The 13,108-nt window shown below is 38.4% G+C and overlaps 1 protein-coding gene across 1 annotated transcript in view; it reads right to left on the bottom strand.

Moving 5' to 3' along the window:
* Nucleotides 1-13,108, bottom strand: part of SLCO6A1 (solute carrier organic anion transporter family member 6A1) — a 96,953-nt gene that overhangs the window by 61,004 nt on the left and 22,841 nt on the right. Inside the window, exon 8 of the mRNA XM_040621958.1 lies at nt 12,705-12,817. Coding sequence (XP_040477892.1) covers nt 12,705-12,817 — 113 coding nt within the window. The remainder of the gene's footprint in view (nt 1-12,704; nt 12,818-13,108) is intronic.

Raw genomic sequence — 13,108 nt, 5'->3', positions numbered from 1 at the left:
TCTCTCTCTCTCTCCTTTTCCCCCTTCCCATATGTTCATTTATTTTGTTTCTTAAATTCCACATATGGCATTTGTCTTTCTCTGACTGACTTATTTAACGTACCATAATAGACTATAGTTCCAGCCATGTCTTTGTAAATGGCAAGATATCATTCTTTTTGATGGCTGAGTAATATTCCTCTGTGTGTTTGTGTGTGTGTGTGTGTGTGTGTGTGTGTGTGTGTGTGTACACACATCTTCTTTACCATTCATCAATTGATGGGACATCTGGCCTCTTTCCATATTTTGGCTATTGATGCTGCTGCTGCTATAAACATCGAAGTGTGTGTGCCCCTTTGAATCTGGATTTTTGTATCCTTTGGGTAATACCTAGTAGTGCCATTGCTGGATTATACGGTAGTTCTTTTCTTAACTTCTTTTTTTTTTTTTAAGATTTTATTTATTTATTTGACAGGACAGAGACAGCCAGCGAGAGAGGGAACACAAGCAGGGGGAGTGGGAGAGGAAGAAGCAGGCTCATAGCAGAGGAGCCTGATGTGGGGCTCGATCCCACAACGCCGGGATCACACCCTGAGCCGAAGGCAGACGCTTAACCGCTGTGCCACCCAGGCGCCCCTCTTTTCTTAACTTTTTAAAAAAATATTTACTTATTTATTTGAGAGAGAGAGAGAGAGAGAGACAGAGAGCAAGCAGAGGGAGAGGGAGACAACAGATCCCCCACTAAGTGGGGAGCCTGAGGTGGGGCTCAATCCCAAGACCCTGAGATCATGACCTGAACCGAAATCAAGAGTCAGAACCTTAACAGACTGAGCCACCCAGGCACCCCTGTTTTTAACTTTTTAGGGGAACCTCCATACTGTTTTCCAGAGTGGCTGCACCAGTTTACATTACCACCAACAGTGCAAGACGGTTCCCCTTTCTCCACATCTCAACAACACCTTTTGTTTCCTGTGCTGTTAATTTCAGCCATTTTGACAGGTGTGAGGCAGTATCTTGTCATGGTTTTGATTTGTATTTCCCCGATGATGAGTGATGTTGAGCATATTTTCATGTGTCTATTAGCCATCTAGATGTCTTCTTTAGAAAAAATATCTATTCATATCTTATGCCCATTTCTTAACTGGATTATTTGGTTTTTGGCTGTTGAGTTTGACAAGTTCTTTAGATTTTGTATACTAACCCTTTATCAGATATGTCATTTGCAAATATAGGCTGCCTTTTTGTTTTGCTGTTTCCTTTGCTGTGCAGAAGTTTTTATCTTGACAAAATACCAATAGTTCACTTCTGCTTTCATTTCCCTTGCCTTCAGTGATGTGTCTAGTAAGAAGTTGTTACTGTCAGTATCAAAGAAGTTGCTCCCTGTGTTCTCCTCTAGGATTTTGATGATTTCCTGTCTCACATTTAGGTCATTCATCCATTTTGAATTTACTTTTGTGTGTGATGTAGAAAGTGATCCAATTTTATTCTTCTGCATGTTGCTGTCCAGTTTTCCCAGCACCATTTGTTGAAGAGACAGTCTTTTTTTCCAGTGGATATTCTTTCCTGCTTTGTTGAAGATTAGTTGACCCTATAGTTGTGGATCCATTTTGGGGTTTTCTGTTCTGTTCCATTGATCTATGTGTCTGTTTTTGTGTCAGTATCATACTGTCTTGATGACTACAGCTTTGTAATATAGCTTAAAGTCTGCAATTGTGATGCCTTCAGCTTTGCTTTTCTTTTTCAAGATTGCTTTGGTTATTTGGGGGCTTTGTGGTTCCATACACATTTTAGGATTGTTTGTTCTAGCGCTGTGAAAAATGCTGGTGGTATTTTGATAGGGATTGTGTTTAATGCATAGATTTCTTTGGGTAGTGTAGATATTTTAATAGTATTTGTTCTTCCAATCCATAAGCATGGAATGCTTTTCCATTTCTTTGTGTCCTCTTCAATTTCTTTTATAAGTGTTCAGAGTACAGATCCTTTACCTCTTTGGTTAGGTTTAGTCTTATCTTCTGGTTTTTGGTGCAACTGTAAATGGGATCGATTCCTTGATTTCTCTTTCTCCTGCTTCATTATTGGTGTATAGAAATGCAACAGATTTCTGGATGTTGATTTTATATCCTGCAACTTTGCTGAATTCATGTATTCTAGCAATTTTTTGGTGGAGTCTTTTTTAGGTTTTCTACATTAAGTGTCATGTCCTCTGCAAATAGTGAAAGTTTACTTCTTCCTAGTCGATTTAGATGCCTTTTATTTCTTTTTGTTGTCCGACTGCCAAGGCTAAGATTTCTAGTACTATGTTAAATAGTAATGGTGAGAATAGACATCTCTGTCTTGTTCCTGACCTTAGAGGAAAAGCTCTCAGATTTTCCCCATTGAGGATGATATTAGTTGTCGGTCTTTCAAACATGGCCTTTATAATATTGAGGTATGTTCCAACTATACCTATTTTGTTGAGGGTTTTTATAAAAAATGGATGCTGTATTTTGTCAAATACTTTTTCTGCACTTATTGAGAGGACCATATGGTTATCTTTTTTAAATTAATGTAATATATCATGTTGATTGTTTTGCAAATATTGAACTATCCCTGCAGCCCAGGAATAAATCCCACTTGATCATGGTGAATAATTATTTTAATGTACTGTTGGATTTGATTTGCTAATATCTTGTTGAGGATTTGCAATGGATATTATAACTTTATAAATATGTTAAATATTTTGTTTCTGTTCTGGCTTTTTATCTTTTATTTATGTCCATTTTATCAATTTTAAAATTAAAATTATCTTTACTGAAATTTGAATAAAACTCTTCTTTCCTTAATTGAAGAATTTTCTAAAATATATAAGTAAGGATGAACAGGAAATATGGTAAGAGTAAAGAGAATGCATTCTAAAAAGAGATACTTCTCTGGCTTCTTTTAATAAAAGTTTATGACAAGAAGACTTTTCTTTTAGAAAAAAAAAATCTATCCCTAAAAAATCAGAAGATGTGTTTTTTAACTAGTTTTTAGTCAGTAAGTCTTATAATGATGGTGATACATTTTACTGACTGGAATAACTTGCTTGCTGGAATGATTTTATGTCAGCCCTTAAAACAGGAACTTGTAAACAGACATTGAACTTCAAGCAAACAGTACCAATTAAGTGTCATGAACTAGGAGGTACTGAACTATATGGTTAATAGTGTAGGAAGACAAAGCTTTTTAGTCAATCAAATTCCTCACACTAGTCTTTTAAATTTATTTTCTAGTTGATAACCCATTCTTCTTATCAAGATGAAAATATTATAACATTTTCCCTTATTTTTTTGGTGCACTTTCCTTCCCTAATCTAAAATCAGAAATATCTCAAGTAGGCATTCATATTAATTATGTATTTGCTGAGTTTTTACTATGGGCTCTGCAGAAATCTATTTACCCTACATTCCTCTGAAGAAGGTACCATTATTGTACCAATTTCTCGGTTGAAGAAAGTGAGGCTCAGAAAGGTTAAAATACCATATTTTTTTAATCTAAAATGCTATCAACAGTAAGAAACACCATTATTCTGTGTACCATTAAAAAAAAAATCACAGATGGAGTTAAGATGGCGGAAGAGTAGGGGACCCCTTTTTCAGCCGGTCCCCTGAATTGAGCTGGATAGGTACCAGACCAGTCTGAACATCCACGGAATCAGCCTGAGACGCAGGAAGATACATCTGGATCTCTACAAATGAACATCTCCAGCGCTGAGTATTGAGGTACGAAGCGGGGAGCCTTGAAACCACGCACAGATATCAGAAGATAAACGGAAGGGGGAGGGAGCCGCCGCGTTCGGGTGCCGGGAAGCGGTAGCCACCTGCACGGGGGAGCGGGTGGACTCGCGGATGGCACCTGCGAGAGAGCAGACTGAGACCGTGAGCCGGGGAACGCGCGCCACCAGGCTGAAACGGACCTCCGGTGTACTCACCGGAACCAGACTGAGACCGGGAGCTCCGGGAGCAAACGGGGGGCGGCTGGTGGTGTTAGAAACACAAAGGACAGAGACGCGCTGGCCCTGGAAGTGAGGGCTGGGACACCAGCTGTGGGGCACACATCCCAGGACGCTGCAGGGTTGAGCAGCACCAACAGAAACAGAGTTAAAGTGGCCAGAACATCAGTGGAGAATCTTGTCCGCGATCCCTCTGTTCTGAGCAGGAGGCGAGCTGATTAAGCACTGCTGCTCTGACTCTCAGAAAGAGGCACACAAACCACGCCAGGGAAAGCAAGCCAGAGAACAAAAGCCTGGAAATACCGGCTCACAGTGTGCCGCACCCCCACCCCCTCACAGGGGACGCGGAGACTCTACCCAAACAGGGTTGCCTGAGTATCGGCGTGAGCAGGCCCCTCCCACAGAGGCAGGCTGAAAATCAGAAGCCCACATCCCTAAGGTCCCTATAAAACAAGGGCACATGGCCTGGGTCCCGGTCAATAATTTGGGCTCTGGACAACCCTGCAACCTCTCCTCATCAGAATAACGAGAAGGAGAAATCACCCCCAGCAAAGAAAAGGCAATGAGTCTGTGGCCCCTGCCACAGAACTAATGGATATGGATATAACCAAATTATCAGAAATGGAATTCAGAGTAACAATGGTCAAGATGATGTGTTGACTTGAAAAAGGTATTAACGAAAATGTTAATGAGAATATAGAATCTCTAAGGGAGGAAATTAGAGTGAATCTGGCAGAAATTAAAAATTCTATGAGCCAAATGCAGTCAAAACTAGAGGCTCTGATGGCCAGGGTGAATGAGGCAGAAGAACGTATCAGCGAATTGGAGGATGGGTTAGTAGAAGAGAGAGCTAAAATAGAAACTTGGCTCAAAAAAACCCATTCTCAAGAATGTGGGTTGAGGGAGATTACTGAGTCAATGAAACATTCCAATGTCAGAATCATCAGCATCCCCAAGGGGGTGGAGAAACAGAGGTCTAGGAGAGATATTTGAACAAATTGTAGCTGAAAACGTCCCTAATCTAGCAAAGGAAACAAGAATTCGTGTCCAAGAGGCAGAGAGGACCCCTCCCAAGCTCAACCACGACAAACCTATGCCACGTCATGTCATAGTGCAATTCACAAATATTAGATCCAAGGATACAGTATTGAAAGCAGCCAGGGCAAAGAAATTTCTCACATACCAAGAATTACGTCAGACCTGTCTACACAGACCTGGAATGAAAGAAAGGGTTGGGGGGCATTTTTAAAGCTCTTTCAGAGAAAAACATGCAGCCAAGGATCCTTTATTCAGCAAGGCTGTCATTCAGATTTGATGGAGAAATAAAGACCTTCCACAATCGCCAGTCATTGACCAATTTCGTAACCACTAATCTAGCCCTACAGGAAATATTAAGGGGGGTTCTATAAAAGTAAAAAGGTCCCAAGAGTGATACAGAACAGAAAGTCACAATCTATAGAAACAAAGACTTTACTGGCAACATGGCATCATTAAAATCATATCTCTCAATAATCAGTCTCAATGTAAATGGCCTAAATGCCCCCATAAAACACCACAGGGTTGCAGATTGGATAAAAAGACATGACCCATCCATTTGCTGTCTACAAAAGATTCATCTTGAACCTAAAGATACATTCAGACTGAAAGTAAAGGGATGGAATACCATCTTTCACGCCAATGGACCTCAAAAGAAAGCTGGGGTAGCAATTCTCATATCAGACAGATTGGATTTTAAACTAAAGACTATAGTTAGAGACACAGAAGGGCACTATATTATTCTGAAAGGATGTATTCAACAAGTGGATATGACAATTATAAATATATATGCCCCCAACAGGGGAGCAGCAAGATACACAAGCCAACTCTTAACCAGAATAAAGAGACATATAAATAAAAATACATTAATAGTAGGGGACCTCAACACTCCACTCTCAGAAATAGACAGAACACCCTGGCAAAAACTAAGCAAAGAATCAAAGGCTTTGAATGCCATACTCGACGAGTTGGACCTCATAGATATATATAGAACACTACACCCCAGAACCAAAGAATACTCATTCTATTCTAATGCCCATGGAACATTCTCAAGAATAGACCATGTTCTGGGACACAAAACAGGTCTCAACCGATACCAAAAGATTGAAATTATCCCCTGCATATTCTCAGACCACAACGCTCTGAAATTGGAACTCAACCACAAGGAAAAATTTGGAAGAAACTCAAACACTTGGAGACTAAGAACCATCCTGCTCAGGAATGACTCGATAAACCAGGAAATCAAAAATCAAATTAAACAATTTATGGAGACCAATGAGAATGAAAATACAACAGTCCAAAACCTATGGGATACTGCAAAGGCAGTCCTAAGGGGGAAATACATAGCCATCCAAGCCTCACTCAAAAGAATAGAAAAATCTAAAATGCAGTTTTTATATTCTCACCTCAAGAAGCTGGAACAGCAACAGAGGGACAGGCCTAATCCACGCACGAGGAAGCAGTTGACCAAAATTAGAGCTGAAATCAATCAAGCAGAAACCAGAAGTACAGTAGAGCAGATCAACAGGACTAGAAGCTGGTTCTTTGAGAGAATCAATAAAATTGACAGACCACTGGCAAGACTTATCCAAAAGAAAAGAGAAAGGACCCAGATTATTAAAATTATGAATGAAAAAGGAGAGGTCACGACGAACACCATTGAAATTGGAAGGATTATTAGAAATTTTTATCAACAGCTATATGCCAATAAACTAAGCAATCTGGAAGAGATGGAATCCTTCCTGGAAACCTATAAACTACCAAGATTGAAACAGGAAGAAATTGATTTCTTAAACAGGCCAATTAATTATGAAGAAATTGAGTCAGTGATAAACAACCTTCCAAATAACAAAACTCCAGGCCCGGACGGTTTTCCTGGGGAATTCTACCAAACATTCAAAGAAGAAATAATACCTATTCTCCTAAAGCTATTTCAAAAAATAGAAACAGAAGGAAAGCTACCAAACTCATTCTATGAGGCCAATATTACCTTGATCCCCAAACCAGGCAAAGACCCCATCAAAAAGGAGAATTACAGACCGATTTCTCTAATGAATATGGATGCCAAAATTCTCAACAAGATCCTGGCTAACAGAATCCAACAGTACATTAAAAGGATTATCCATCATGACCAAGTGGAATTCATCCCTGGGATGCAAGGGTGGGTCAACGTTCACAAATCAATCAGTGTCACAGATTTTATCCAAAAGGAGAAATTCAAAAATCATATGATTCTCTCAATAGATGCAGAAAAAGCATTTGATGGTTCAATATTCGCAAATCAATCAGCGTGATACATCATATCAACAAGAAAAGACTCAGGAACCATATGATTCTCTCAATAGATGCAGAAAAAGCATTTGAAAAAATACAGCATCCTTTCCTGATTAAAACTCTTCAGAGTGTAAGGATAGAGGGTACATTCCTCAATCTCATAAAAACCATCTATGAAAAGCCTACAGCAAATATTATTCTCAATGGGGTAAAGCTGGAAGCCTTTCCCTTAAGATCAGGAACACGACAAGGATACCCACTCTCACCACTATTATTCAACATAGTACTAGAAGTCCTTGCAACAGCAATCAGACAACAAAACGGGATAAAAGGTATCCAAATTGGCAAGGAAGAAGTCAAAATGTCTCTCTTCGCAGATGACATGATACTCTATATGGAAAACCCAAAAGAAGCCACTCCCAAACTATTAGAAGTTATAGAGCAATTCAGTAATGTGGCGGGATACAAAATCAATGCTCAGAAATCAGTTGCATTTCTGTACACGAATAACGAGACCGAAGAAAGAGAAATTAGGGAATCCATCCCATTTACAATAGCACCAAAAATCATACGTTACCTTGGAATTATCTTAACCAGAGACGTAAAGGACCTATATTCTAGAAACTTCAATCACTCTTGAAAGACATTGAAGAAGACATAAAAAGATGGAAAAATATCCCATGCTCATGGATCAGAAGAATTAACATAGTTAAAATGTCCATGCTACCCAGAGCAATCTACACTTTCAATGCTATCCCGATCAAAATACCGAGGACATTTTTCAAAGAACTGGAACAAATAGTCCTTAAATTTGTATGGAAACAGAAAAGGCCCCGAATCTCCAAGGAACTGTTGAAAAGGAAAAACAAAGCTGGGGGCATCACAATGCCGGATTTCGAGCTGTACTACAAAGCTGTGATCACAAAGACAGCATGGTACTGGCACAAAAACAGACACATAGACCAATGGAACAGAATAGAGAGCCCAGAAATGGACCCTCGGCTCTTTGGGCAACTAATATTTGATAAAGCAGGAAAAAACATCCGGTGGGAAAAAGACAGTCTCTTCAATAAATGGTGCTGGGAAAATTGGACAGCTACATGCAAAAGAATGAAACTTGACCACTCTCTCACACCATACACAAAAATAAACTCCAAATGGATGAAAGACCTCGATGTGAGACAGGAATCCATCAAAATTCTAGAGGAGAACATAGGCAGCAACCTCTACGACATCGGCCAAAGCAACCTTTTTCATGATACATCCCCAAAGGCAAGAGAAACAAAAGATAAAATGAATTTATGGGACTTCATCAAGATTAAAAGTTTCTGCACAGCCAAGGAAACAGTCAGAAAAACTAAGAGGCAGCCCACGGAATGGGAGAATATATTTGCAAATGACACTACAGATAAAGGACTGGTATCCAAGATCTACAAAGAACTTCTCAAACTCAATACACGAGAAACAAATAAATCAAAAAATGGGCAGAAGATATGAACAGACACTTTTCCAATGAAGACATACAAATGGCTAACAGACACATGAAAAAATGTTCAAAATCATTAGCCATCAGGGAAATTCAAATCAAAACCACACTGAGATACCACCTTACGCCAGTTAGAATGGCAAAAATTGACAAGGCAAGAAACAACAATTGTTGGAGAGGATGTGGAGAAAGGGGATCCCTCCTACATTGTTGGTGGGAATGCAAGTTGGTACAGCCACTCTGGAAAACAGTATGGAGGTCCCTTAAAAAGTTAAAAATTGAGCTACCCTATGACCCAGCCATTGCAATACTGGGTATTTACCCCAAAGAAACAGACGTAGTGAAGAGAAGGGCCATATGCACCCCAATGTTCATAGCAGCTCTGTCCACAATAGCTAAATCGTGGAAGGAGCAGAGATGCCCTTCAACAGATGACTGGATTAAGAAGCTGTGGTCCATATATACAATGGAATATTACTCAGCTATCAGAAAGAACGAGTTCTCAACATTTGCTGCAACATGGATGGCACTGGAGGAGATAATGCTAAGTGAAATAAGTCAAGCAGAGAAAGACAATTATCATATGGTTTCTCTCATCTATGGAACATAAGAACCAGGATGATCGGTAGGGGAAGAAAGGGATAAAGAAAGGGGGGTGATCAGAAGGGGGAATGAAGCATGAGAGACTATGGACTCTGAGAAACAAACTGAGGGCTTCAGAGGGGAGAGGGTGGGGGAATGGAATAGGCTGGTGATGGGTAGTAAGGAGGGCACGTATTGCATGGTGCACTAGGTGTTATACGCAACTAATGAATCATCGAACTTTACATCAAAAACCAGGGATGTACTGTATGGTGACTAACATAATATAATAAAAAAACATTAAAAAAAAATCACGGCCACTGACATAATGCTACAATGCTTAAAGGAAAATCCTATACTATGCAGATTTTAGTCTCACCGGCTTTTGAAATATATTAGATCTATTAAGAAGGACTTGCCAGTTTTTCCTGACTTAGCCACACAGTTTGGCATGTGGTCTAGTCAGTCCTTTTGCAGTTATCTCAATAAAAGAACAATAAAGCTATCTCTATTTGTGGGATTCCTTTACTTAAGTTTCATAAAATACTTGGATGTTACTTTGCAAGAAAATGTGAACTAGTGATCATTCCTTCAACATCAAATATTTGTATATATATTATACATATATAATAAGTTTATAATACCATGCTTAAATACTGCATCATCTTTTTGAAATGTTAACCAAGAAGGCTCACTCAATATGGACAGCACCACTCAAGTATATAACTTAGTTAAGGTAATGATAATATGAACAGCCATCACCAAGTTTATGCATATCGGGCATTATCTACTATGTCAAAATTACATCCTGCTTTATAGTTATTTCAAGACTCCATCAATTTAATACCAACCCATTTTAAAGATGTTAAAAAGTGAAGGAAAAAAGTATGTCTCCAAATGAAAGAAATATGGATATTTGGTAAGGTATCACAGTAGTGAGTGCTACATAATGTCCCTGAGGAGTAGTCCCTCTAGTAGTTAGGCCTGCTAACAAATCAGAACCTATGGATAAAGAGAGATCTGATGCATCATTTGCCTTTTACCCCTTGGATAACCACTAGTCACAAAGAGAAGGCTAGAGCTTACTCTCTCTAAAACTTTACCAAAGAACAGGATGCTACTCTTGGGTGGTCAGAGTCTCTAACAGAAGTCTGACTTTTGGGCTTAGGTAAAAAGTGACAGACCCTAACAAGAAAATTTCTCTATGATCTACCACAGAGAAGCATAAACTTACCTTTAGTTTACTTTCTACTCATCCCCAGAGAGTCATAGCATCTCTCACCCTTACCTGATGAGGGATTATTACCATTACCACTGCTTAACTCCACTCTTCCTTGCATGAATTCTTTAATAACCTACATTGCTTAACTGACTCACAAGTAACCACCAACTTAATAGAAAACACTGGCTGACTCCCTTAGGATCAGAGAAGAAATGCCCTACTTAAATTTCACCAAAATGAAAAATAAAATAAAATAAAATAATAAAATAAAATAGAATAATTTCACCAACATGGCTCAATAGATACACTTTACTGAGAAAGTCAGCTTTGGCAGGTGCTAAACCATGAAACAAGGCAAACAGTGGGAATTTTTCTAATCTAGTAGGCTCCCTAAAGTGTGGCCCGTTATCCCTGTTTTCTTTCTGAACTCAGCCTGGTATATGATTAAAGGCAAGAGCCTAGATACATAAGCTTTCTGTTGGATCTGGATATTACATGTCCATATGTAGATTTTAGAACATTTGCTTTCCCATATTTTAGGTTTTAATTTATTTTCTTTCTTTTTTAAGACTCCAGAAGCTCAGATCATATTGCTATGTGAAAGGTTTACTTTTTTTTCTTCTTATACAAATCATTGTCAATAGCCCTGAATTTTATAAATGCCAAGTAATTCTTTAATTGGTTCTTGCAATTGGGTCCTATATACTAGCTGAATAAAAATTAACCATTTTTAATACCGAGAGAAAACTTCCTGTAACAACACCTAAATCATACTGCCTTTTCAATTCTCACCCCACTGTAATCCATTTTTTACACAAAGTCATGTTTTAAAGTTCTTAAAACATCATTCCCTAACTTATATTAGTGACTTCCTATTGCATTGAAAACAAAATCTAAAGCTCTCACAATCTCCCACAAGGACCTTCAAGAGCTAGCCTTCTGCTTATCTCTCCAACCTAGTATTCTTTCACTCTCTCCACCAAGCAGCTATGCTTTAAACATACAAGTCTTCTCTAAACTGAACATAGGCAAAAACTTTGCTGCCTCAAGATGTTTCCACATGTGTCTCTTATGCTTGAAATTTCCTTAATGACCATTCTTTGCATGGATAATTCCTTCTCTTGCTTTAGGGTTTTCTATTTAAATGCTCCCTGTTCAGTGAAGCCTACTTTGACCTATATCTAAAGTACATTTTACATGGAATTTTCTCTACACAATTGTCAATCACTTGTTTTTAATCTGTATTTTTTAAGATCTGAGACCCACACAACAACACAGCTCCATAAAGGCATGGGTGTTAGTATCATATCTTCAATGCGATTCTGCCCACAACATAAAGGATAAAGTTATGAAGAGGAGAAGAGGAAGTAAATTGAATACAGAATCACTATTTAGAAGCTGGGTTTTTTTTCAGGATGCCAGGATGGCTCAGTCAGTTGAGCATCTGACTCTTGGTTTCAGCTTAGGTCATGATCTCAGGGTCGCAGGATCGAGCTCCACCACCCACTCCACATACAGCGTGGAGTCAGCTTGAGATTCTTTCCCTCTCCTCCCCCCTCTGCTCCTCCCCTCTCCTCCTCCCCCTGCTTGGACTCACACACTCTCTCTCTTTCTCTCTCAAATAAACAAACAAATAAATAAATAGGATCTTTAAAAAATTTTAAAAAGAAGTTGGGTTTTTAAACCCCACTATGTCTGTATTGTAGGCCGTGTTTCTCACCTAGAGAAACAAAGATTTCTTCTCTATTTGATATTGAGATATTTTCCATAAAATATGATGTTTGCAAGAATATTTGCTAACTTCTAGAGTTCTCTGCTATGTCATTTAACCATAATAAAAAGATGTTGATACCTGTAAGTTATCTCATTAAATGTCTTATTTATTTCTTCAGGGAAAGAACAAGCACAAAATAACACAAAAGTAAAATTAAAAGAAATAGGAGGAAAATACTAGTACCATCCTCTGACACTAGCCATGTTCCTGGAAATGCCACTTAGTTAAGGCGGGTCCTATTTTACATTATCTATAAAATGAATAAGTTAATTAAGACTTTGAAAGTCCCACTCAGATTTAAGTTGAACACTTTATGGTTATTTTCTTACATCCACTACAGGTCAACTTATTTGGTTTGTTCATGAAAAATATTTTACTTTACCCAAATAGTAGCAAATAAATCCTTGATATTAATCGGTCCAAATTCCTGATCTTTAATCTCTCCATCAAATGGATGAGGATGTTTACGCTTCTCAGCTTTTATCTTTGCTGTACCTATATGATAAGAAATAAAAGAATCTTATGGCATATTTGAATAATTAACACAGACAAATATATGCATACATCTTAATAAACCCAGTTTTTCTTGAAATGACAAGTGAGCTATTTGTGAACAGGCTAAAGTCAATCTAATTAAGTAAAAAGCACATTTTCCTAAAACAGTGCTGTCATAAAGAACATTCTATGATAATGAAAATTTACCATAGCTATACTGTCCAATACTGTAGCAATGAGCTATATGTAGCTATTAATACTAGAAATCTAGCTCCTATGACTGAGTAAATG

This window comes from Ursus maritimus, unplaced genomic scaffold, assembly GCF_017311325.1.
Source record: "Ursus maritimus isolate PB19 unplaced genomic scaffold, ASM1731132v1 scaffold_5, whole genome shotgun sequence".
NCBI lineage: Eukaryota > Metazoa > Chordata > Mammalia > Carnivora > Ursidae > Ursus > Ursus maritimus.
This window is presented reverse-complemented; position numbering and strand designations above follow the sequence as displayed.